Raw genomic sequence first — 22,130 nt, 5'->3', positions numbered from 1 at the left:
GTGAGGTGACAATATGAATTTGGGTTCAGCGGTAAGTGCAGAGTGGGACAAATTAGTGCATGGTTAGTGATGGCCTTGTTTGAGTTAGCTACAGATTGAGCAGTAAGGGGGGGACAGGTGAGTGAAGTGTCACATGAGTGCAGGGTAAGAAGTGTGCTCGTGTGACTGCAGGGTGAGGTACAGAGTGAACAATGCAAGCGAATTTTTAGTGCAGTGATCACTGTCAGAGCAGGGTGAGCGGGTGATTGGTGTGAGTGCATGGTGATTGGTGTGAGTGCAGGGTGAGCGAGTGAATGATGTGAGTGCATGGCGATCAGTGTGAGTGCATTGTGATCAGTGTGAGTGAATTGTGATCGCTGGGAGTGCAGGGTGAACGTGAAAGTGAAGGCGAGAATGGAAGTGAGTAGTCTAAAAGCAGGGTGCATTCCCAGAAACTTGAAGCGTAGGGTTTCAGATATAAGTTAAACTATTGCTACAATGGCATTAATCAGGGTTCGAGGGTGGAGGAAATAAAGAATGTGCTGATCCTGCAACAAACTTCCAGTCTAATGATTAGGGTTACCAGCTCATTATTTTGATGGCCCAGAAGTAAACAGTCACCTACAGCTGTATTTTTTTCACTTATCTGTGAATACTTAGAACAGCAAATATAAATAGAAAGCACTTTTAATTGTGTTCTAGGGATGCCGCAATGATCCATGACTAATAATTAAAGAGAATAAATACAGAAAAGTCACATAACTAATTAATACATACTTTTTTATTTATAACTCAATTTAGTGTCAAGAGCAGGTCTCTGCAGGATCTTTAAACAACACATAGCAGGGATGTTTCTTTTGGCAACCCAACTTTATATTTCTTTTCATTAAATGCATTCTCACACTACAGCAGTAAGTGTAAAAATACAAATGTAAGGAATAGGCAGAGTGGGGGACCAGTGGGGATCACATTTAATGAGTGTCTGCCGTCTTAAAAGCGATCATGATATAACTTAATTCCCAATGCAGGTGAGGCACTTTTCAGCTCTCAGATAACAGCGGTCGCCGCACAGCTGGAGTCAATGTGTGCCACTCATTTATTAACACTTCGCCCCCACGCATGCAGGCTGTGGATGGCTCGAATGCAGGATTCAATCAACAAGCATTAGTTGTACATAAACAGACTGTGATATCACTTCCTGAGTTTCCACTCATAGATCATGTGCACTTTTGTTTCACCCCAAACTCGATCTTCATTTAGAATGCAGAAATACATGCAGTCATTTCTTCTTTAAAAAACTATCCCCCGAAATCGCATTTCTTTGTCTGCTCCTAGCCATCCCCTCACCACCACTTCCTGCTGGTCAATTTAACTCCATCTCTCCTAAAGCATAGTTTAATGTGAGCGTGTTTAGCTTCGGCGCCTCGCTATGCCTTCCCCACCCATCACTGCTTGTGAGGTAGCTGTTCTGTGTTTAAAAAAAAGAAAGGCGCTGCTCTTCAAACGCTTCAGCAGGTCTTTAAAGACCATTAGCATATTTACATGCCTTTGTTAACTGATTACCAAAGCTTAGTTTCTTTATGGTTCCAGTACCCCCTGGGCCCTGGAACCATAAAAAAACTAACCTTTGGTAATCAGTTAACAAAGGCATGTAAATATGCTAATGGTCTTTAAAGACCTGTGAAAAACTCGGGATGGAGATAAGACTCCAGACACTGCCCAGCCGAGGCCCCAGGAGCGCGAGCTGCACTGCAGCAGCCCGGGCTGAGACACAGGATGGGGGAGGAGGGGGGCTGAAGCCCTGGAGGCCAGGGCAGAAGTGTCACTGTGAAGGCGCGACCCCCTTTGCATCGCTCCACGCCCCCCCTGGGGGTCGCGCCCCACAGTTTGAAGACCCCTGTCCTAGAGTGACCGCTTGCGTTCTTCTAGCCAGAAAAGACGCGAGCAGGTCTCTGGTGGAGTGACAGATGCCGAGCTTTCCGACACGGTCGAACAAGATGGTATGGTCGACCGTGTCGAAAGCTGCGGATAGATCCAGCATAACCAGGATCGCTGTCCCACCTTGATCCCTGATTGTCCTGACATCATCGGCAGCCTTAATCAAGGCTGTTTCGGTCCCGTGATACTTTCTTAGGTAACATCCTGTTATCAGACATGTGCAAGGCAACTACCTGGTCAACACCAGATATCTTCACAATGTATTACTGTGAGAAAATATCCAATCAGCAGGCAAAAGTTGGCCAGACCATAAGCATTGTTTCAAGCATCTGCCTGATAACCACCACATAGAAGAAACCTGCTTAACAGTCTATAAGTCAATACAGAGCACGTAAGCATATATTTGTAGCATGTAGTGTTGTAGATCCATATGTGCCCACCTTCCTCAATGGAAGACGGAAATAACGGAACATCTTTTTATATTTTCTCTCACACTTTACTTCTTTAATAACTTGCACTGCACACGGTACAACACAGTAGTCTTCCTGTACATTCCTCTTCCAGCTATCACCAACTGAGCAAAACAAGCATTTGCAATGCAACAGGTTTCGCATTTACGAGAGTTTGAGCTATTGGCATTGTAAGTGAGAATGCCTTTTATTTATATGTTGTTTTTAATACAGATAAATAAAAAACATTGTCATGTACAATGCCAATAGCTTAAACTCTCACAAATGCGAGGCCTATTGCATTGTAAATACGTTCGGCGCCTGTGCTATAACATTTTTTAAAAAGCATTAGGAGAGAGCGTGTGTGTCTGCCTGCAACAGCAGGCAGAACAAAGCTGTTTGAGAAAATAGTGCTCGGGGGCTGTAATTAAAGCCTACCAAGTAACAACATACGTAACAGGGGGTGTCACCATGGGAGGTTATAAAATAAGAAAAGGCAGTACAAAGGAGGGACTATTAAGCCTATTGACCAATGAACAGCAACAGTTTACAGCGGACAATGATGCAAGCCAATGAAAAATATGGCTGCGAGTGGGCGGAGCTTCAGGCCCCTACCTTAATACAGCATTCCTTGCAGAGCAGCACATGCACTGCCCAGGCCTAACCTAAAAACTAAGATCTAGAAGGTGCCATCATCACCAGAGAGACGACAAGGACAAACATATTAGAGTGACACTGTGCCATCAACACCAGGCCCTTTAGACCCTGAGAAACAAAAACAAGCATACAGAAAGTGCCATCATCACTAAAGTGGCAGCAAGAACTACCATGTTAGAGCTGTACTGGGCTAAGTTATTATCAGCAATAAGGACACAGGAGCATGACAAACAAAAACTAACATAACAAAACTGCCATTAACTCCACAGAGGCAGCAAGATCTCTGACGTGTTTCAGGCTGTAAACGTGCACAGAAGGTTTAACACTAGCAGGGACAGCAGAGCAGGAGAAGTAGATTGTAACTTACTGAAAGTGCCATCACAGCCAGACACTACCGACAGTAAGAACTGATCAGAGACTGCATTTCACAATCATCCTGCAGTACCATGCATGAGGCACAAAAGCTAACACAAGAAGAGTCTTACTCTTCACCAACTGACAAGCAAACAGCAAGAACTCAACACACACTGAAAGAGATACACCACCAGCAAGGGAGACGCTTAAATCGGGATAAACATAAGAGGAGGAGGGAAAGCCCACACACCTAACGAAAAAGAAACAGGCAAATGACAATGACAATAAAGCCAACCAAAGGCAAGCAATGGCGAGCTGTAAGTCCAATATAAGATAATAATAGTCTCACAACAGGTATCGACTGTGCTGCCTCAGGAGTGACCTAAAAACTAAAATACAAAGAGTGTCAACACCACCAGACAGAGCAGAGGATAAATGTTTAAAACTAACATATTAAACATATAAGAATTACTGGGATAGCAAGTGACACCAGCAACTAACCTGGCGGAATCTCATGGAGCCCGAATTGTGTCCTATGCCGACGATACACAGCTTCTCTTTACCTGCGACAAGAACACCGTTCGCCGGTAATTCCATCAGGAGCTGCCTTGAGGCCGTCTTTTCTTGGTTTCAACAGAACCAGCTAAGATGCAACTCGGATAAGTCCGAGATTATTGTCTTTGGCTGCCCCCCTGACGCCCATTGGAAATCCTGGTGGCCTGCTGATATGTATCCTCCATCATCAGCCACCTCGTTGGTGAAGAATCTGGGTGTAAAAATTGATAACGGCTTAACCCTCAAACCCCAGATTCTTAATTTAGTTGGCCAGTGTTTTGCCCTGTTACGAACCCTTAGGAAATTCCTTCCCTTTCTCTCCCATAGCCACAGGAGAATTACGGTTCAGGCATTGATCGGCTCTCGGCTTCATTACGCCAATGTACTCTATTTGGGCCTTCCGGATTACCTTCTTGCATGCCTCCAATCGGTTCAGAACTGGGCGGCTAGGGCCATTTTTGGCCTCAGCCGTAGGGCCCATACCTCAGCTCTCCTGAACTCGCTACATTGGCTGCCAGTGCGCAAACGTATCCATTTTAAGACTCTCACCATGGCCTTTAAATCCTTGCATGGCATTGGTGCTGTCTACTTAAGGAAAAGAGTCCAGTTCTATTTTCCCTCTAGATCTCTTCGCTTGGTTTCGCAAGCATTGGCTATTGTCCCAGCCACCAAACGTGCGCGCATTGGTGGTCGTTCATACAGATTGCTGACCCCTCAACTCTGGAACAAACTTCCCCTTTCCCTTAGGAAACTAGATAATCTGTTGTCCTTTAGGAAAGAACTGAAGACTTGGCTTTTTGGCCTATAGTCTGTCTGCGTTTCTCTGGCCACTCCTCTACAGATCTGAATAGCGCCGGGACACTCTGCCCGAGTAGCCGAGCGCTTTATAAGACACCCAATAACATAACATAACATAACTGCCACATCAGAGAGTAAGACATAAAAATGAACTGAGGCTGTCCTCACCACCAGACAGATAGCAAGAACCATAATATCTGAGAACCTGTCTTGTGACACAGCAACTTCACCATCATGAGGCACAGCAGAGCATCAGAAATAAAAACATTGTCATCTCTACCAGAAAAAGCAGAAAATGTGAAACAAAAACTAACCTAGAGACAGGGCCCTGGAATTATGCGATTGTGGAGCCACAGCATTTTTTGCATAATTCTAGATTTACCGCTTTTGTAACATAATCCATCTGCTGCTGCATAATCTGCAGCTTTTGAAAATAATATTGTTCCTAGCTGAAATGGTTCAAAAGTTACTAAAAACACAGTTACTTAAACTAGTAGTAATGAGGTGCAACCAATGCACAGACCGTGTTAACAGACAAAACCTGCATGTGTACAGGGCTCTTTATCAATTTCGCTCCCAGCTCCTACCAGCACTCTCGACAATGGAATTAAATTGTCTCATATGAGATAAATAAAACGGGCAGGAAGAGTGTGTCCTGGTGGTAGCACTTATAAAAATATATTGTATGCTTTATATGGTTTTGAAAACTCTAATTTGGTACATATTCCTAATTTTATGGTAATACTTGACGGTTACCCAATACGAAATACTATGCTCAATAGAGCAGGATTATTATGGTAACGAGTCTATGATAAAGCGTAGAGGGTGTTCTCTGCCAACTCCAGCTTCTGTCTGCAGTCTCAAGGTTGCAATACAATTGTCACACATCATTGAAATAAATGGGATACTACTGTCACCAAAACGGACAATGAGCTTACACTGTTTTAATTGTTACTGAATAAGAAGTAAGTTTAAACGCTACATCCAATATTACATCGAGTGGCAAAAAAACTAGATAAAGTGACCTTTTTCAACGTTTCATGCCAATAGTCACTTAATGATTGTGCTTTTTGACTGTCACTCACTCAGTAATTTAACATTGGCTCTCTGCGCTGCTGATCCACCTTTCAACAGCAGTTTTGGTCTTCAAGGGTTCGTCAGTGCTTTCACTTTGGATCTAGTTCCTTGTAGTGTTAACGCCTGTGATGTAACCGGCATAACACATCACGTCACGTGACCTGTGTTCAATAAATAAGGGTTTACGGACGCACGTAAGCCAGTTGGCGATGGCGTGGTGACCATGGCAACATTACTCCTGTGTCTGTCCTTTATTCCACGGCCTCCCCTGTATTCCCCCAGAGCACGCCCCCTATTTGCGACCCCCAGCCCCACTCTAGGGGCTGTGCATTACAGGACACAACAGTTCCTGTACACACTATTTAGTATCACTTTTGTTTTTCAAAGTCAGTCGCTGAACGGTGCCGTCTTTGGGAGGGAGGGGTGAGGGGGGGGGGGGGGGGGGGGGGTTAAAGCAGACCAATAAAACTTGAATGTGGAAAAGGCCGCTTTATTTGGAACAGGTGTGTATCACAAATTAAATAAACCTCGGGAAAAGCCTTCCAAAACTAAACCTCACTAAATAAATAAATAACCTTAACCCGCCCTCACCCCCTCCCCTAAAATTTTATGGCCCCTCCCCCACCCATACAATACAACATTTCAAAACATTACAACAACATTATAAAGCATTGCATCATTATTATAAAACATAACATCATCATATCAACCCCATAACTTATAAATACCAGGCCCTCCGATAACCAACTCATATGCCTGCCCCTTCACCTCTGTCAAACCCCCCAAAACTTGTAATCAGACAACCAATGACCATTTATACTTTCCCTGTCGATAACCCAACCTGACCATTAATCAACAAAAATCTGCCACAAACTGCCCTGAAACAACTAGACCCTGCACTGCACCTGCTCCAAACGACAAATTACAACTGAAAAACCCCCTGCACCACTGCTCCAAACAACAATAAAACCAGAAAACCGGAAAAAGGAAAAAAGGAGGGAAAAAACGAAGGAAAAACAATACTATAACAGAAGGAAAAAACAAATACCTAACTAGTGATAAAAAAGGGGGGGGAGGGAGGGACAAAAAATTCCTAGCTAACCTCCCAGCCACCAGGTCACCAAACCTAAAATGGCGGCTGGGAGGCGGAGACAAGGGGCTATATCGAAATTGGGCTACAAAGTCCTACTAGGGAGCAGCCCAAAATAAAATTCTAGAAGGTTCTGGTATTAACCTCCCCCCCCACGACCCTCCCAAATCGCCCGGGGGGGGGGGGACCTCACTTCTTTCGGCAGCCCTCCCAAGCCTCCCTTGGGAGGGAGGGGTGAGGGGGGTTAAAGCAGACCAATAAAACTTGAATGTGGAAAAGGCCGCTTTATTTGGAACAGGTGCGCATCACAAATTAAATAAACCTCGGCAAAAGCCTTCCAAAACTAAACCTCACTAAATAAATAAACAACCTTAACCCCGCCCCCACCCCCCCTAAAAATTTTATGGCCCCTCCCCCACCCATACAATACAACATTTCAAAACATTACAACAACATTATAAAGCATTGCATCATTATTATAAAACATAACATCATCGTACCAACCCCATAACTTATAAATACCAGGGCCTCTGATAACCAACTCACATGCCTGCCCCTTCACCTCTGTCAAACCCCCCAAAACTTGCAATCATACAACCAATGACCATCTTATACTTTCCCTGTCGATAACCCAACCTGACCATTAATCAACAAAAATCTGCCACAAACTGCCCCGAAACAACTAGACCCCGCCACCCAGGAAGGTGGGGGGGTAGAAACACCACCCCCCCTTCATGCCCCCCCAATAGGGAAAAAAGGTAGCGCCCGACAATCATTCACCGCTGCACATTCAAAGATCTAGCTAAAGCTTCTCTCAATTCCAACAAATACAGGTCCATTCCTACTCTAGATAAATGGACTCCGTCATCCCTGAAAAATTCCACAGACTCAAAACGTATCTCTCTATGAGACACCCTTCCAAAACCCAATGGACGTCAAAATCTGGAAACTTTAGCGTTCACCTTCTTCTTAGCCCGGCCAATCACTCTAGGATTCACCGCTCCTCTCCAAATCCTACGCGGGACCAATTCTGTCCAAAAAACATGACAGCCAGACCAACGTTCTTTAATGACAGCTAAATCCCTCTTAATCGCCTGCAACAATACCACTCCTTTAGTTGCGCAAAGATCGTTCTCCCCCAAGTGAATAACTAATATATCCGGGCAGCAAATCCCAACCACTCCTTTATTGAGACATGGAACAAGTTCCCTCCAAAGCATCCCACCTTTTCCTTTCCAAACAATGTTAAACATTTTATCATTGAAACCGAACATTTCTCCAAAATAACTTTAAGCCGCCTGAACCCGGGCCCATTTGATGAACGAATGCCCCACAATCCAAACCATCACCACTCAAGACCGGGGCCCAGCTACCGAACCTGTAAAGGAAAAAACAATGAATACTCAAGGCAAAGAGAAGGGCGCATGCGCCTCCCCCGCGTTGCCCCGCACATATCTTTTAAAGCACTTAGAAGACCAGCGCCACAACCGCATGATGTCCCTCTGAGACCACCCTCTATTGTATACTTCTGTCGGAGCACCAATCCTAAAAGAATGCGTTCCATAGTGATCCCCCTCCAAGCCAATCTTCTGTAAAGCTTTACGCAACACCATGCGCAATTGATAAGCTGTAACAGGCGCCTTATTAATGTGCTGAAAAACAAGATCACAATCCAGACCCCCAGAAAGCGTGCGCCAACGGTGAGCCAAACGCAATGGACAAGTAATTTGCGGGGAACGAGCATCCAACCACACCCCTTTCCCCACCTTCTTCTGATCAGTCTTAGAGCTAGCAAGCCACATATGCACACCCTCTTCCGAGCAAAAAACATCCCACCAGAAAACCCCTCCCTGAGATTTAAAACCATTAACTCCGAAACTCAAAAGGCTTCAAAAAACATGAAAGCCATCAACATGGCAAACAAACAAGCCTTAAAGTCATCTTCAAACAGAAGGCAGGATCTCTTAAAGCCGAGCCAGTGTCTGCCAAGATAAAGGGGCACGAAGCATTTTTGTACCTCCCCGCTCCCTGGCCCAACCTTCGAGCATTCTCTTACCAATCACACCAGCCGAAGGAGAATAACCCCAAAAGAGCTTACCCATGAATGAAATACCTACCAACTTCCCTGCAATAGTCACCTTAGACAAACCCTGATTCCAAGAACTCTTTCAATGCAAAAGAATATGCAGTACGCATGGATACAGACAAAGAACCTACCACAAGCTGTTACACCCGACGCTGCCTACATGCCACAGATGTAATGGCATCAGGGTCGGTGATCTGTCAGCCTCCCTGGCCAGTCCACGGAATCTCCACCACTGTGAACGAGACAAAGCATCCGCTATGTCATTGTCCACACCGGGTATGTGCATGGCTCAAAAATGAATGTCATGTTTCAAACAGCCAAGCACAAAAACTCTCATTAATTTCAATATCTGCTCCTCCTTGGCTGACTGCCGATTAACAATCTCCACCACAGCCATGTTATCAACATGAAACAGAACTTTTTTTGTGCCAGCTCCTCCCCCCAAAGTGTCAATGCCACAGGCAAAGGAAAAAGCTCAAGAAATGTGATGTCCTTCCACCATTCAACCATTCTTCTGGCCATTTCTCCGCACACCATCTCCCATTCCAGTACAAACCAAAGCCCTCGCTGCCCGCAGCATCCGAGAACATTTGCACGTCTCATTGAAAATCCACATCTCTGACCAGTGGCACACCATTGAATGAAGTGAGAAAAAATGACCACATTCGCAAATCCTCTTTGACAACTGCAGATAAGCGTACACGATGGTGAGGTAAATGCTGACCAGCCAGAGCCCTGCCCAATGTTCGACAAAAAGTCCTCCCTGCTCTCACCACTCGGCATGCAAAATTGAGGTGACTCAACATCACTTGAATCTCCTTCACCTTCAATTTCTGTTCCGATAGCATAACTCTCAACGATTCCAGCATCCTTACTTTGTCAGCTGGCAAACGAGCCCGCATTGCCACTGAATCAATTTTGATGCCCAGAATGAAAGGACTATAGCAGGACCCATCGTTTTTTTCTGGAGCTAAAGGTACACCCAGCTCCTCCATGAGCCCTTGGAAAGTGTCCAGAGCTGTCTGGCACTCCGCGGAGCCCGGGGAACCAACAAAAAAGAAATCATCTAAGTAGTGCGTCACAAGCACATGACCTGAATTATGCCTGAAATGCCACTGCAAAAAAGTACTGAAACATTCAAAGAGAGCACATGACATGGATCAACCCATTGGTAATGCTTTGTCCACGTACCATTTATTCTCAAAATGGATGCCCAGAAGACACCAATCCTCTGGATGAACTGGAAGCAACCGAAATGCAGACTTAATATCACACTTAGCCATCTCTGCAGTTGTGCCCGCGGTCACTACTAGTGACATGGCCACGTCAACTGAGGAATATGAAACCGAAGCGGCCTCCTCATCGATGAAATCATTCACAGATGACCCCTCCGGCCATGACAAATGTTGAATAAGCCTGAACTGCCCTTGCTCTTTCTTAGGCACTACGCCAATAGGCGAAATTATCAAGTTATGGATTGGCCAGTCATCAAAAGGGCCTGCCTCCGACCTTCACGCACTTCTTTGCTCAGCTTTTCCCGCACTATTGCACTATGCTCATATGCTGATTTCAAATTGTCCGCCCAGCGCCTCTGCCTTGGCCCCGGATAACCTAGATAAAAACCAAATTGAAAACCTTCCAATAGCTTCTGTTTAACTCCAGAGTCCTCATAATCCTGCAAAGCCCATTGTAATTGCTGCAGCTTAACTGGCGTTTGAGCCCTTTGGCCCAGAACCCTGTGCGCCTCTACCTCCCCTTCCCCTTGCAACTGCTGTGAATGCCCTGAAGCACCTGCACCTGTCTGGTTCCCCTGATGAGTACCTGGGTTTTTGGGCCCCCAACATTTAACAAGGGGGTGTCGACTACCGCAGCCAGAGCACTCATGTCTAAATTTACAGTATTCCCTAGTGCACAACCCCTTATTAAAGCCCCAGCAAGTTCCATTTCCTGATTGTGTAGCTGAACTGCTCCCCACCCCACCCCGGGTGGGCTTGGCCTGAAAGGGACGGTAAATTAAAGGTAAAACACTGGCTGTAAATATGGTTTTACCCCCTGCAGCTGCCCCCAAGGTATGCTGCCACAAATCCGTATCTAACTCCCTCCATTTAGCCTCTGGATCCCATGTCATCCTGGCCCTAAATTCCTCATCATATTGGGCCCATGCATACCCACCTGCAGTAAGCTGCGCTTTTCTAATCACATCCATATATTTGAATATCGAAACGCTGCGCTCTGGAAATTTCTCACAGTAAACACTTGCGTATATTAGAAACGCCGCCGTCCAATTCTCTATAGTCAATGGAACTTTAGGGCGCTTTGCTACTTCATACTCCTCCTCCTTAGAACCTTCTTTGGACCTGACCTCACGGTGGAGGAGCTTCAAAATCTCCACATACTCACCCTTCCGAATGTGCTCCTTTGTTGCCAATATTAAATGAGCTCCTAAAGGTTTAGTGACTCCCATATAAGGAAGTTTTTTTAACTTTCAACTCTTTACTGGCAAGTGGCTCCTTAACACACCCGCAGCCTCAGTGCTTGTACCGCTTTCAACCTTAACTCCTGCTGCCCCAAGACCGTCATCCGTGCATACACCTGTGTCTTTGACGTATTTTCCTTTCAGCAATCTCCCTTCAACCACCCCTCCAACTCCCTCCACCGCCGTCCCCACAGACACCATTTTAGGCTTGGCCTGTGTAACGGCTTTCTCACCTGGCTCCAAAGACGGTGCCCTCGCAGACTCCGCCCGTGGCTCTGAAAATTCCAACCTATTCCTTCCTCGAGGAGCCCTGACTGATGGGCCCTGCTCTCGTCTCTCCCTTGATTGCCGTACTTCTGTGGAAACCTGCAAAACACTATGTGACAAATGAGAGGGCCCCCTCCCTCACCATCTCGCAATTCACCTTCTTCAGGACTATCCTCATCATAGTCCAACAATACCGGCTCCACCTCTGGCAGCATAAGAGCCTGAAAAGCAACACCTCGGGTCTTACCCAACCCGTAATCAGTAACGTTACATTTAAAATGAGTAGAAAGACCTCCTGGAGGGGGAGCAGACTGTACCCGCCTGTACCTCCCCATGCACTGACACTGTAGCTCCATAGCCAACGGTAAGGTAGACCACCTATACCTGCTATTCGTTGGGGCCAGCGTGGTCGTGCCAGACCTTCGTTCACTGACCGCGACGGGCTCCCTCGGTGGTACGGAGAGTGCTGCACTAGGCTCTCTCCTCACTTCACCTCGGCGAAACTGGACTGAACCACGCCCTACCGAGTCCGGACCGCCGCGCCAATCCACCTCCTGAAAAGAAAAAGTTTGGACTGGTGTGCTGGGCTCCCTAATAAAAACACCTGGCCCAGACCCTGGCCGCTGCAAAACTGGACCAACTGACCTCCTTTGTAACCTATCCATAGACAAAATCCTATCTGTACTCCTCAAAGGCACCCCCCTCACAGGGGAATCACCCACCACATCATCCTCATCACCCCAATCCAATCTTGCTGCTGCCACCGCCGAAGAAGAACCCCTACCCAGAAACCTCTCTGCCACACCCTGCTCCTCACCCTCCCTCTGTACCTCACCCTTATCCATACACACGCTCCCAACACGCTCCCAACCAGGAGGCCGAACCTCAGAAGGTCGTCCACACACACCCTCTGACCAATAAGGAACAATATTAGAAGACCCCTTCACTGGCAAACTACCTACCTGCCCCAAACCACTACCGTACCGTGGAAAAGTACAGGGTACTAAATTTCCCGCACCACCATCCAATCAATGTAACCCAGCCTCAGGTGACAGACCTACAACTGACCCACCAGCCCCTGACCGCTCAACCCCCACATCAAAAACAGCCCCAGTACCGGCACCCCCTTCACCCACTTGAGCTCGCTCCCCCTCTCCCCTAGAGATCCCTAACAGAGACAAAACCTCCCCATGTTCTGAAGGTGGCCCAGAGAACAATAAAGGACTATTCACAAAACCTGCCCCTCCATATGCACCCTCCCCTGCTGCCATATCAGTACCAACATATGCAGATTGACCAACAAAATATTCAGCCTCAACAAATCCTCCAGCGTCTAATATACTTTCAGATGTCACACCCCCAACCTGCTGCTCGGAACGCACTTGACAGAGAGCCGCCGCTGAAATAGAATGTACCTCCCTGCCCGTTTCCCAGCCACCCCTCCTCTCACCCAAAGCAATTGAGCCCCTACGAGAACCACGCTGCGGAGCACTTGCTCCTAACCCTTCCCGACGCTCAAGCGCCGTCAGAGATGCGGGGCGCTTCCTCCTCTTCTTACGACCTCCGCCACCCGAAGCAGCCGCAGGGGAAGCCTCGAAACCCCTTGGGTGCACAATGAAACGGGCGCCTTCAGACGGGCGCCCGGCTGACGGCGACACTACAGCGACCTCCGCCCCTGAATACGGAGGGTCGTGCAAAGCACCAGAAGCGTCACTTCCCCTCACACGCGCTTTGTCAGACGGGGCCAACTTCCGAGTACGGGAGCGGCCCCGCTCACTTACACCTTGCGCGCGACGCTTCTTAGGCGAGGAACAAGCTGCCACAGCCGCAGCCACGCAAGCAGAGGCCTGTCGCGAAGGACGCAATGCGCCCCCGTCCGATCACTAGGTCCATCCTGCCTGCCTCCGACAAAAGACGCAGAGCCTCCAGCACCCGATGGTCTACCATTACACCAGTGAGTATCGACTTAAATAACACCCTAACACTAATAAAAACTAGCGCTAAAAGTATTATTAATGCCTACACAAAAAATTCCTAGCTAACCTCCCAGCCACCAGGTCACCGAACCTAAAATGGTGGCTGGGAGGCGGAGACAAGGGGCTATAGCGAAATTGGGCTACAAACTCCTACTAGGGAGCAGCCCAAAATAAAATTCTAGAAGGTTCTGGTATTAACCTCCGCCCCCCCCCCCCACGACCCTCCCAAATCGCCCGTGGGGGGACCTCCCTTCGGTCGGCAGCCCCCCCAATTCCCCCTTGTTTTGAAGGACACATGGATTACATACTGGGTTGAGATGTTTAAGAGGTGTAAATATTCAGCACGCTGCGGAGCACTTGATCCTAACCCTTCCTGATGCTCAAGCGCCGTCAGAGATGCGGGGCGCTTCCTCCTCTTCTTATGACCTCCGCCACCCGAAGCAGCCGTAGGGGAAGCCTCGAAACCCCTTGGGTGCACAATGAAACGGGCGCCTTCAGACGGGCGCCCGGCTGACGGCGACACTACAGCGACCTCCGCCCCTGAATACGGAGGGTCGTGCAAAGCACCAGAAGCGTCACTTCCCCTCACACGCGCTTTGTCAGACGGGGCCAACTTCCGAGCGCGGGAGCAGCCCTGCTCACTTACACTTTGCGCACGACGCTTCTTAGGCGAGGAACAAGCTGCCACAGCCGCAGCCACGCAAGCAGAGGCCTGTCGCGAAGGACGCGATGCGCCCCCGTCCGATCACTAGGTCCATCCTGCCTGCCTCCGACAAAAGATGCAGAGCCTCCAGCACCCGATGGTCTACCATTACACCAGTGAGTATCGACTTAAATAACACCCTAACACTAATAAAAACTAGCGCTAAAAGTATTATTAATGCCTACACAAAAAATTCCTAGCTAACCTCCCAGCCACCAGGTCACCAAACCTAAAATGGTGGCTGGGAGGCGGAGACAAGGGGCTATAGCGAAATTGGGCTACAAACTCCTACTAGGGAGCAGCCCAAAATAAAATTCTAGAAGGTTCTGGTATTAACCTCCGAACCCCCCCCCCCCCCCCCCCCCCCCGACCCTCCCAAATCGCCCGTGGGGAGACCTCCCTTCGGTCGGCAGCCCCCCCAATTCCACCTTGTTTTGAAGGACACACGGATTACATACTGGGTTGAGATGTTTAAGAGGTGTAAATATTCAGCAATCACATGCTTACCTGTTCCTATAGAGTCTATGGCTTGGGCAGCTCCAGTATTCGCTTTTCTCCCCTCCCTTTAGTAGATATAGGCCATGTTGCATTAGCTTGTAACAATTCATGCACCCTTTACACTGGCAGATTAACTAACAGGGAGTATTTACATTTCTTTCAGGTGACAAATTCACCCTGGCACGAAAACATTTCACAAAACAGGACACTCAGCTGGAGCTTTTTAATAATAGAAATTAGCCATTTGTTTCCAAGACGAATGCGACCCCCTTCCCAGGACTCCAGGGCCCCCCTGGGTGTCGCGCCTCACGGATTGAAGACTTCTGCTATAGACGATGATTACTAGACTATTAACAGAAGGTCGCTACCGCCGAAATCGCACTCATGACAGAGACTAAATGACAACCACACGGGGAAAAGATACAACCGTGTGAAAATAATGCTTTTGCCTGTCCTTGTGGACGATGAGAAAGGATCGACCACCGACCCTGAGACAAGCTGGCTCCGTGGAGCCAACGGGGGGAGGGTAACTGAAAGTGCGCGATGCGCGCGCTGGCAGCCTCCGGGGATAGGAGATGTGCACATACCCACCCTGGCATTCGTCAAAGGAAACAAGTTACATACTTTTTTCATGAAATTTGCTGGGCTATTGACTTTCCAGGTTTCTTTTCCAATGTACTTCTCTTGTAATGTTACTTCCATGCTCTTACACATGGATTTTCCTTTTTATTTAGGTCCTTCCTATGTAATCAGTCCGCATGGGCATTTAAACCCATATATCATAAAGTGGATTCATGTAGATAGCTGATGTATTTTATGTTTTTCCGCTACATGCATGTGATGTGGCCTCTGCAAGATTTATGTTATTTCAACGTCTAGTTATAAAACAGAACGGTTCTGTTTTGACTTTCTGTTGTTCCATAATGGTCGTTCATGGATTGCAACACACTGTGTGTTTAATTGTTTAGGCCGTTAGTATGCAAATAAAGGAAGTTGTTCCAATATGCATTTGAAATCAGGTACAGTGTTATAAAATGTTCAGGACACTAGGATTGCTTTCCCAACAGTGTTAACTTCATTTAGATGATGCCGCTCCTGGGTTTTCAGGTTTGGGTTTCTTCGTCACTAAAACACTACTCTTATATGTGTGGCTACTCTGTTTTGCTTTTTCTAGCATTTCGGTGGCGTGTTCTCTTTATATATATATATATATATATATATATATATATATATTGCGAATCATGTGTTCTTTCTCCTTGTACTCTTTGAGGGTAGGTCCTATTTGTTTAGCTTCTAAAAGCTGAATGTGTGGTAAGTGTTAATTGAGAGGTTTTGGCTGAAAACCGGTAGTTAACACGTCTCTTATAGTGTTTGGCTTTGTTGTATGCAGAATTTCTGGTTTCTACTTTTTCTATAAATAGGTAGATGTCCATAAAATGTTTCCACTTCATTCTTGTTTATCATAAGTGAAGCTTTTATAGGTTGGTTCATAGAACCACTCTCTCCTTCAGAAATCTTGTGGATGGGTTCTGGTTGTAAACTCCTTTAATTCACTGACTCTCCTCACGGAGGTTGTAATACTTTCACAGAAAAGTATTTTCTAGTGGCTGGATTCACATGGGCTTTTGACAGGTTGGGACAGGGCCATTTTTAGCTCCAGTTTCACTGGCAGAAAGGTTTCTACAAACTCCATGAACTGCAATATCTGTCAATAGCTGACACATGGACCGGCATTGAACTGTACTTGAGCCAAATGTGGGCTACATGCAGTAAGTTTGGTAATATTTGTGTGGCTGAGACACACTCGTGGTATAAGGATGAGGTAACAAGGTTCCGGCTTGATCTTGCTGGTGCTATTCAGGATGAAGGGAAGTGGTGGGAAGGCATGTGCAAAGGTCCTGTGAAACACACTCTACGCCAGAATCAACAAAACTCTTCACCACAAGCTCCAAACCATCCAGAACACCGCAGCCAGACTTGTCCTCGGGACACCGCGCACGAGCACATGACCCAACACCTACGAGGCCTCCACTGGGTCCCCACCGAAAAAGAGGATCACCTTCAAGCTCCTCACCCACAAATCCCTCAACAACATCAGATCCATATACATCAATGAAAAATGATCCTTCCACGTATCCAAGAGGAACCTCTGCTCCGCGGACCTCGTGCTGGCAGATGTCCCCCGCATCCATAGAAACAAAACCAGCGGGAGAGCTATCTCCTACATCGCAGCAAAAACCTGGAACGAGCTCCCTGTGAACATCAGACGCTCGCCGACCCCACACACGTTCAGGAGAGACCTCAAGACCTGGCTCTTCGACTGACCCGGAGCAGCTGTGCGCCTCCACCCCCACACACACAGCACCTTGAGACCCTCATGGGTGAGTAGCGCGCTATACAAACCAGATTGATGTATTCAAAATGTTCCCCCTTCCACCTGGGTTTTCAATGCCAGCTGGCACAAAAAAATCACATTGTGTGTTAATTCCACTGGTAAAGAGATGTAGTTCGGGCTTGCCCCAGTTGCATTTGGTCCAGTTCCTATTTTTGACACTCTTGTTGAAATGCTGGGTACCTCAGCCCAATCACCCTTTTTACCTGGCAGGTTCTCTACCTTCAGTGTGATTTTGGGCTGAATTATCTAATTCCAGAGTGTCTGGACCTCCTCCATTAGAACAGGTTACCAGGTTTCATTTTAGGATGTAGATGTTAGTGATGATTTGCACCGACGAACACTGAATCCGGAGGAAGAGTGACTGTAATCCTCTTTTGATGGCTCTCAGCTCTAGAACTTTGATGTGCAGATGCTTTCCTTGAAATGTCCACCAGCCACTTTTGCAGACAGCTCCTGCAGGTGAGTTTTCCAGCCTTCCATTGGCCAAGCCGTTTTCATTACCAAAGGAGTGCCCTGCCACAGGAACTGCAGACCCACCCAAATGTTGCATCATAGACAACCAAAAAGGTTTTTCATTTGGGGCTTGACACGATCTGGTCATTGAAGGAACGCGTGTTCATTGGATATCCAATTCCACCAGCATTTGTCGCACCTGGAGGCATCAGTAAGGTTAAAGCGAAATGCTGAATTACATAATCTTCAGAAGCAATTTGCCCAATATACTATTGTAGAGTACAGTTTTTGGAACTGGTGATCCTTGGACTGAATTCAGTGGATGCGTCCTTCTGAACAGAGGGTGTTCCCTCATGGTCATATTTAGGATGCCACCCAGGCACTGGATGCAGTGAGCGATGAGTCTTCCTTCTGCGTGAGACCCAACCTGTCGCAGAGCCAACTGTTGGCATTTTTGGAGGCCACTGCTTTGAGAAGCCAGTCATTGAGGTAAGGGTAGACTTGATCACCCTTCTGTCTCGGGCAGGGTGTCATCGGTGCCATACTCTTTACGAAAATTCATAGCGCAGATTTAAGCCTGGAGGGTGACATTTTGAATTGAAGCAGCCAGCTTCCCCACATCACAGGAACATGAGATGTTATGAAAGTTCATTGACAGCAATAATTCTTCTTGAAGCAATTGGAAGACCAACTGGGGGGTGACGAATTCAACTGACTTTTTCGGACAATAAACAACATTGAATAGAAAACCTGGTTTCACCGCAATTTGAGGATGAACTTCAGAGCCCCTTTCTGTGGCATTGAGAGGATTTTGGCATGCAGCAGAGGAGAATGTTGCTGGTTTGTTTTCTGACTGAGAAGACCTTTGAAGAAATTTAAGGGTATGACACAATGTGATGGAACATCAGCCCAGGGCTTAGGCAGATATCCTCCATTCATTCCCACCGGTGGGCTGTGGGAATGAGGGTATGGTAGTCTGTGCCAGTGAAAGGTCTGTCCTGAGGATTAGAATGGCCAGTGCCTTTTCTTCTAGCAGGGTGCCCAGAGTTCAATGATCTAAGAGAGTATATTTGCTGAGACAGATGGTAATCCGTCCACTCCATATAATGCTTTTTCGATTATTATGCTTTTAGTTCAAGGGCTGTGAGCCCCTGTTGAAAAAATGTCAACCATAGCTTTAAGTACGCTAAAACTATTGCTGGTGCCGATATAGCTGTGCTCTTTTGACATCTACCAGTTTCGGTATCCTTCTTGATGTTCTTCCTTCTATTGTAACTGGCAGCACTTCACCATTAAACAGCATAGCCAGTATTCTGCTTTGCACCTCCAGTCTATTGCAGCGACAAGAAGGTCTAACTTGACTCTGGTACATAGCACCCCTCTTTCGTCTGAAGCCATTGTTGGCCACTTCTAACCGGGCATCAATGAGGGGTGCTGCAGCTCGTTCCCTTGCAGGATATCATTCGATGGAACTGGCTGCTACTGATAGAGCAAACACAATGCTAATAACCATGTAATGCATAGGGCCACTATGTCTGGTCACAATTTCAATAATACTTAGTTGTCATTCCGTTGGTAATCTTAAATTCAATGGAAGGGCAGTTGGGCTGCGCGATGCTACAGGTGATTGGGTATTCCAATAGAATGTAGACTACAGAATAGAGCGGCACCCAAATAATGTGGACCAAAATATTGTGAAGGTAAGTATCTATGTAAGTATAGGTTAACTATACATAACTCATCACATTGGTGATAAAGATCTTAAAAGATATGAGGAGTTAGGAGTAGAACATCTTTACTTACCTACTTATACTTATCTTTACATGAATCTGGTCCTCTATATTTAGGCCCCGATATTTTGGTCCCACGAAAGTTTGGTCCTTAGTTTTTGATAAACAACCAGCTAAAGGCATGTGAGATCTTCCAAGGCTGCAGGCAATCTGAGAACAGAGCAAGCACTAGGGCACTGATGAGTGAGTCTCACAGGGCTAAACTCTGGTGGAATGTCCCTTAGGTTCCGGCCTGAGGTAAGTAGGGGAGGATAGGCGGCAGTGGTGAGGGCAACTTCCTGCAGTTTGCCTCATTGTGATGTCTTTTAACCGGCAAACCCAAATAAGTGGCAGTCAGTCTGTCCATGAACGCATGTTCTTTCTGAAGTGCTACATATTCAAACTATTACTGTTCTGCTTATATGACACAGCAATTGGCGTTCTGCTCGGCTCATATCATATGGCCTAGTTCGTTTTGATTGCACATTTATATTAGTTTTGTTCTGCTGCATCATTTTAATGAGGTAAACAATTCTACTGCAATATAACAAGGGAGATGGTATTTGTAACCCCCACTTCCCCTCCTTCCGCACACCTCCCTTGCCTATTCTGCAATGATGCTTATTCACACAGCTGCAGAGGATAAGGCATTCCTGTAGTTTCTTGACAGGTAACTAATTCCCAATGGAGAGTGTCAGTCATTGCCAGAAATGCTACTTACCTTTGTGTTACTCTGGTCAGTAAAATACTATACAATGCAAACCTGATAACAATGGCAGCGATTTTCTCTAATCTTTTTTTCTCTTCTACTGTCAGGTTTCAAGGATAAGGACCGGAGCCAAACGAGCTCTCAAGAAAGAAGCAAAGACACTGACCAGAAGAAGCACTTGAAAAAACAATAATGTGCAAAAGGATCTTTGCGATTGCGTTTATATGTCATTTCTGCACCCTACAAAGTGTTGTTTTTTCAGCCATGTATGACAATCCCTCAAACAGCAGTGCAGCACATTTCACGAAGAACAGCTGTAGCACTTTTCTGTACGTGAAACGCAATACAGAATGCTAGTCAGGGCACTATTTATGAGAAGAACGTGTTTTAAAAATGTGAATATGGCTGCATCAGATTCTCTAACACACGGACGTCATTTTTATTAGTTTTTAAGGTGTAGCATCTGCTACCCCTTCCACTGCCTTTCTTCCCCTATTCCCAGGGGTCCTAAAGATAGCGAGTTGGAAAGAAAGGGAAAGTAAACTGGGTTCAAAACCCCTATTTACTTTCTGTTATCTCCTTTCCTTAAGTAAACCTGCAGCAGGCGCAAAAAGGTGGCTATTGAGAGGGTACATCTAGGACAGGGGTTTCCCCGAGATGCAATTTGAAAGTCAAAGGGAGAGTGATGTCACTTCAGCCACCCCTGCTATTTTGAAGAATTGATGACCATGCTTTTTCACAGTACAGACTAAAAGGGCAATTCTGAAAGGTAACTTACACTTGTGAGCTATTTCCAAATATATGTTACTCTTCCACGTTTGAGTAACATTATTACTTTTTGCTGTTCACAAATTCTGAGTGTAAAGTTACTCAAAAGTGTAGGTTTACACACCACCCCCTACTAAAGTGTAACTTCTTACTGACAAAATGAAATGGTAAGTCCAGCGCTGCACGTGGCCAACCACTGATTGATACTGCAACACACTGCTTTCAAAATAATGGAGATAGGGACTTTTTTTTTAAATAGAATAAAACTACTTTTAATTATTTCTATACATTACTTTAAATATTCATGCATAATAAAAACAATTATTTTGTTTACTTTTTTGACAATGTAATTTTTTATTTAAACTTATGAAAAATAATATTAATTTAATTTGATATACTCACATTATGTAAATATTTAATTCATACTGAATCGTTCTATAACATTATTTCTTTTGTTCTAAATTTAAAATAATTATTTAAAACTATTTGACAATAATATTTCATATTTGTATTAATTTACCACAAAGTTTGATTTAAAAAAAATGTATTTTTCCATATACTTTACCATAGGGGGGTCTCCATCGTGACTGTAGAGTCTCCCTATGGAGAAGTATAGGAAAAAGTGAAAAAGAAAAAAAACCTACAAAAATGTTTGTAAAAATATTTTATAATTAAGTAATAAATGTTTTGTTGATAGATTTTTTTGTAACAGTAACTTATATGTATTTATATTTTAAATATTTTATTATTATTAATTTAACATTATTTTAAGATGCAACCTCCATTATTTTCTAAGCAAGGGTGTTGTAGTACTAGTGTGTGGTGCTGGACTTACTCCACCTCTGAGCTGGAGCAATTTACTGCTGTTTTGGGCCCCTTTGTGGCTGTAGTAACCTTAGACGTGTAGTTTGTAAATAGCAATAGGCTTCCATTTTTGTGGGAGGAGCAGGTTCCTTCCGAAATCCCTCCCTAGCACTCCCTAAACCCCTCCTTATTCCTCCTCAAACTCCTTCCATTCAGTAGTAGGCATGCCCCTTTATTCCAGCCACTCCCCTGGTCCCTTCCACATTTACTACAAAGTAGTAAACTTGCATTTGTGATGATCTCACCCTGAAAAAGATTGGAGCAGGGTT

General features: G+C 45.8%; 1 protein-coding gene across 1 annotated transcript in view; it reads left to right on the top strand.

Annotated features, from left to right (window-relative positions):
- The window catches only part of TRPM5 (transient receptor potential cation channel subfamily M member 5), a 545,198-nt gene extending 524,759 nt beyond the window's left edge, over positions 1 to 20,439 (top strand). Inside the window, exon 24 of the mRNA XM_086956260.1 lies at positions 20,337 to 20,439. Within this exon, the coding sequence (XP_086812386.1) occupies positions 20,337 to 20,422 (86 nt within the window). The 3' untranslated portion in view covers positions 20,423 to 20,439. The remainder of the gene's footprint in view (positions 1 to 20,336) is intronic.
- Positions 20,440 to 22,130: the final 1,691 nt, after the last annotated feature.

This window comes from Lissotriton vulgaris, chromosome 2_1 (genome assembly GCF_964263255.1).
Source record: "Lissotriton vulgaris chromosome 2_1, aLisVul1.2, whole genome shotgun sequence".
NCBI classification, from domain to species: Eukaryota; Metazoa; Chordata; class Amphibia; order Caudata; family Salamandridae; genus Lissotriton; species Lissotriton vulgaris.
Note: the sequence above shows the minus strand (reverse complement) of the source record. Positions and strands in the feature narration are given on the sequence as shown.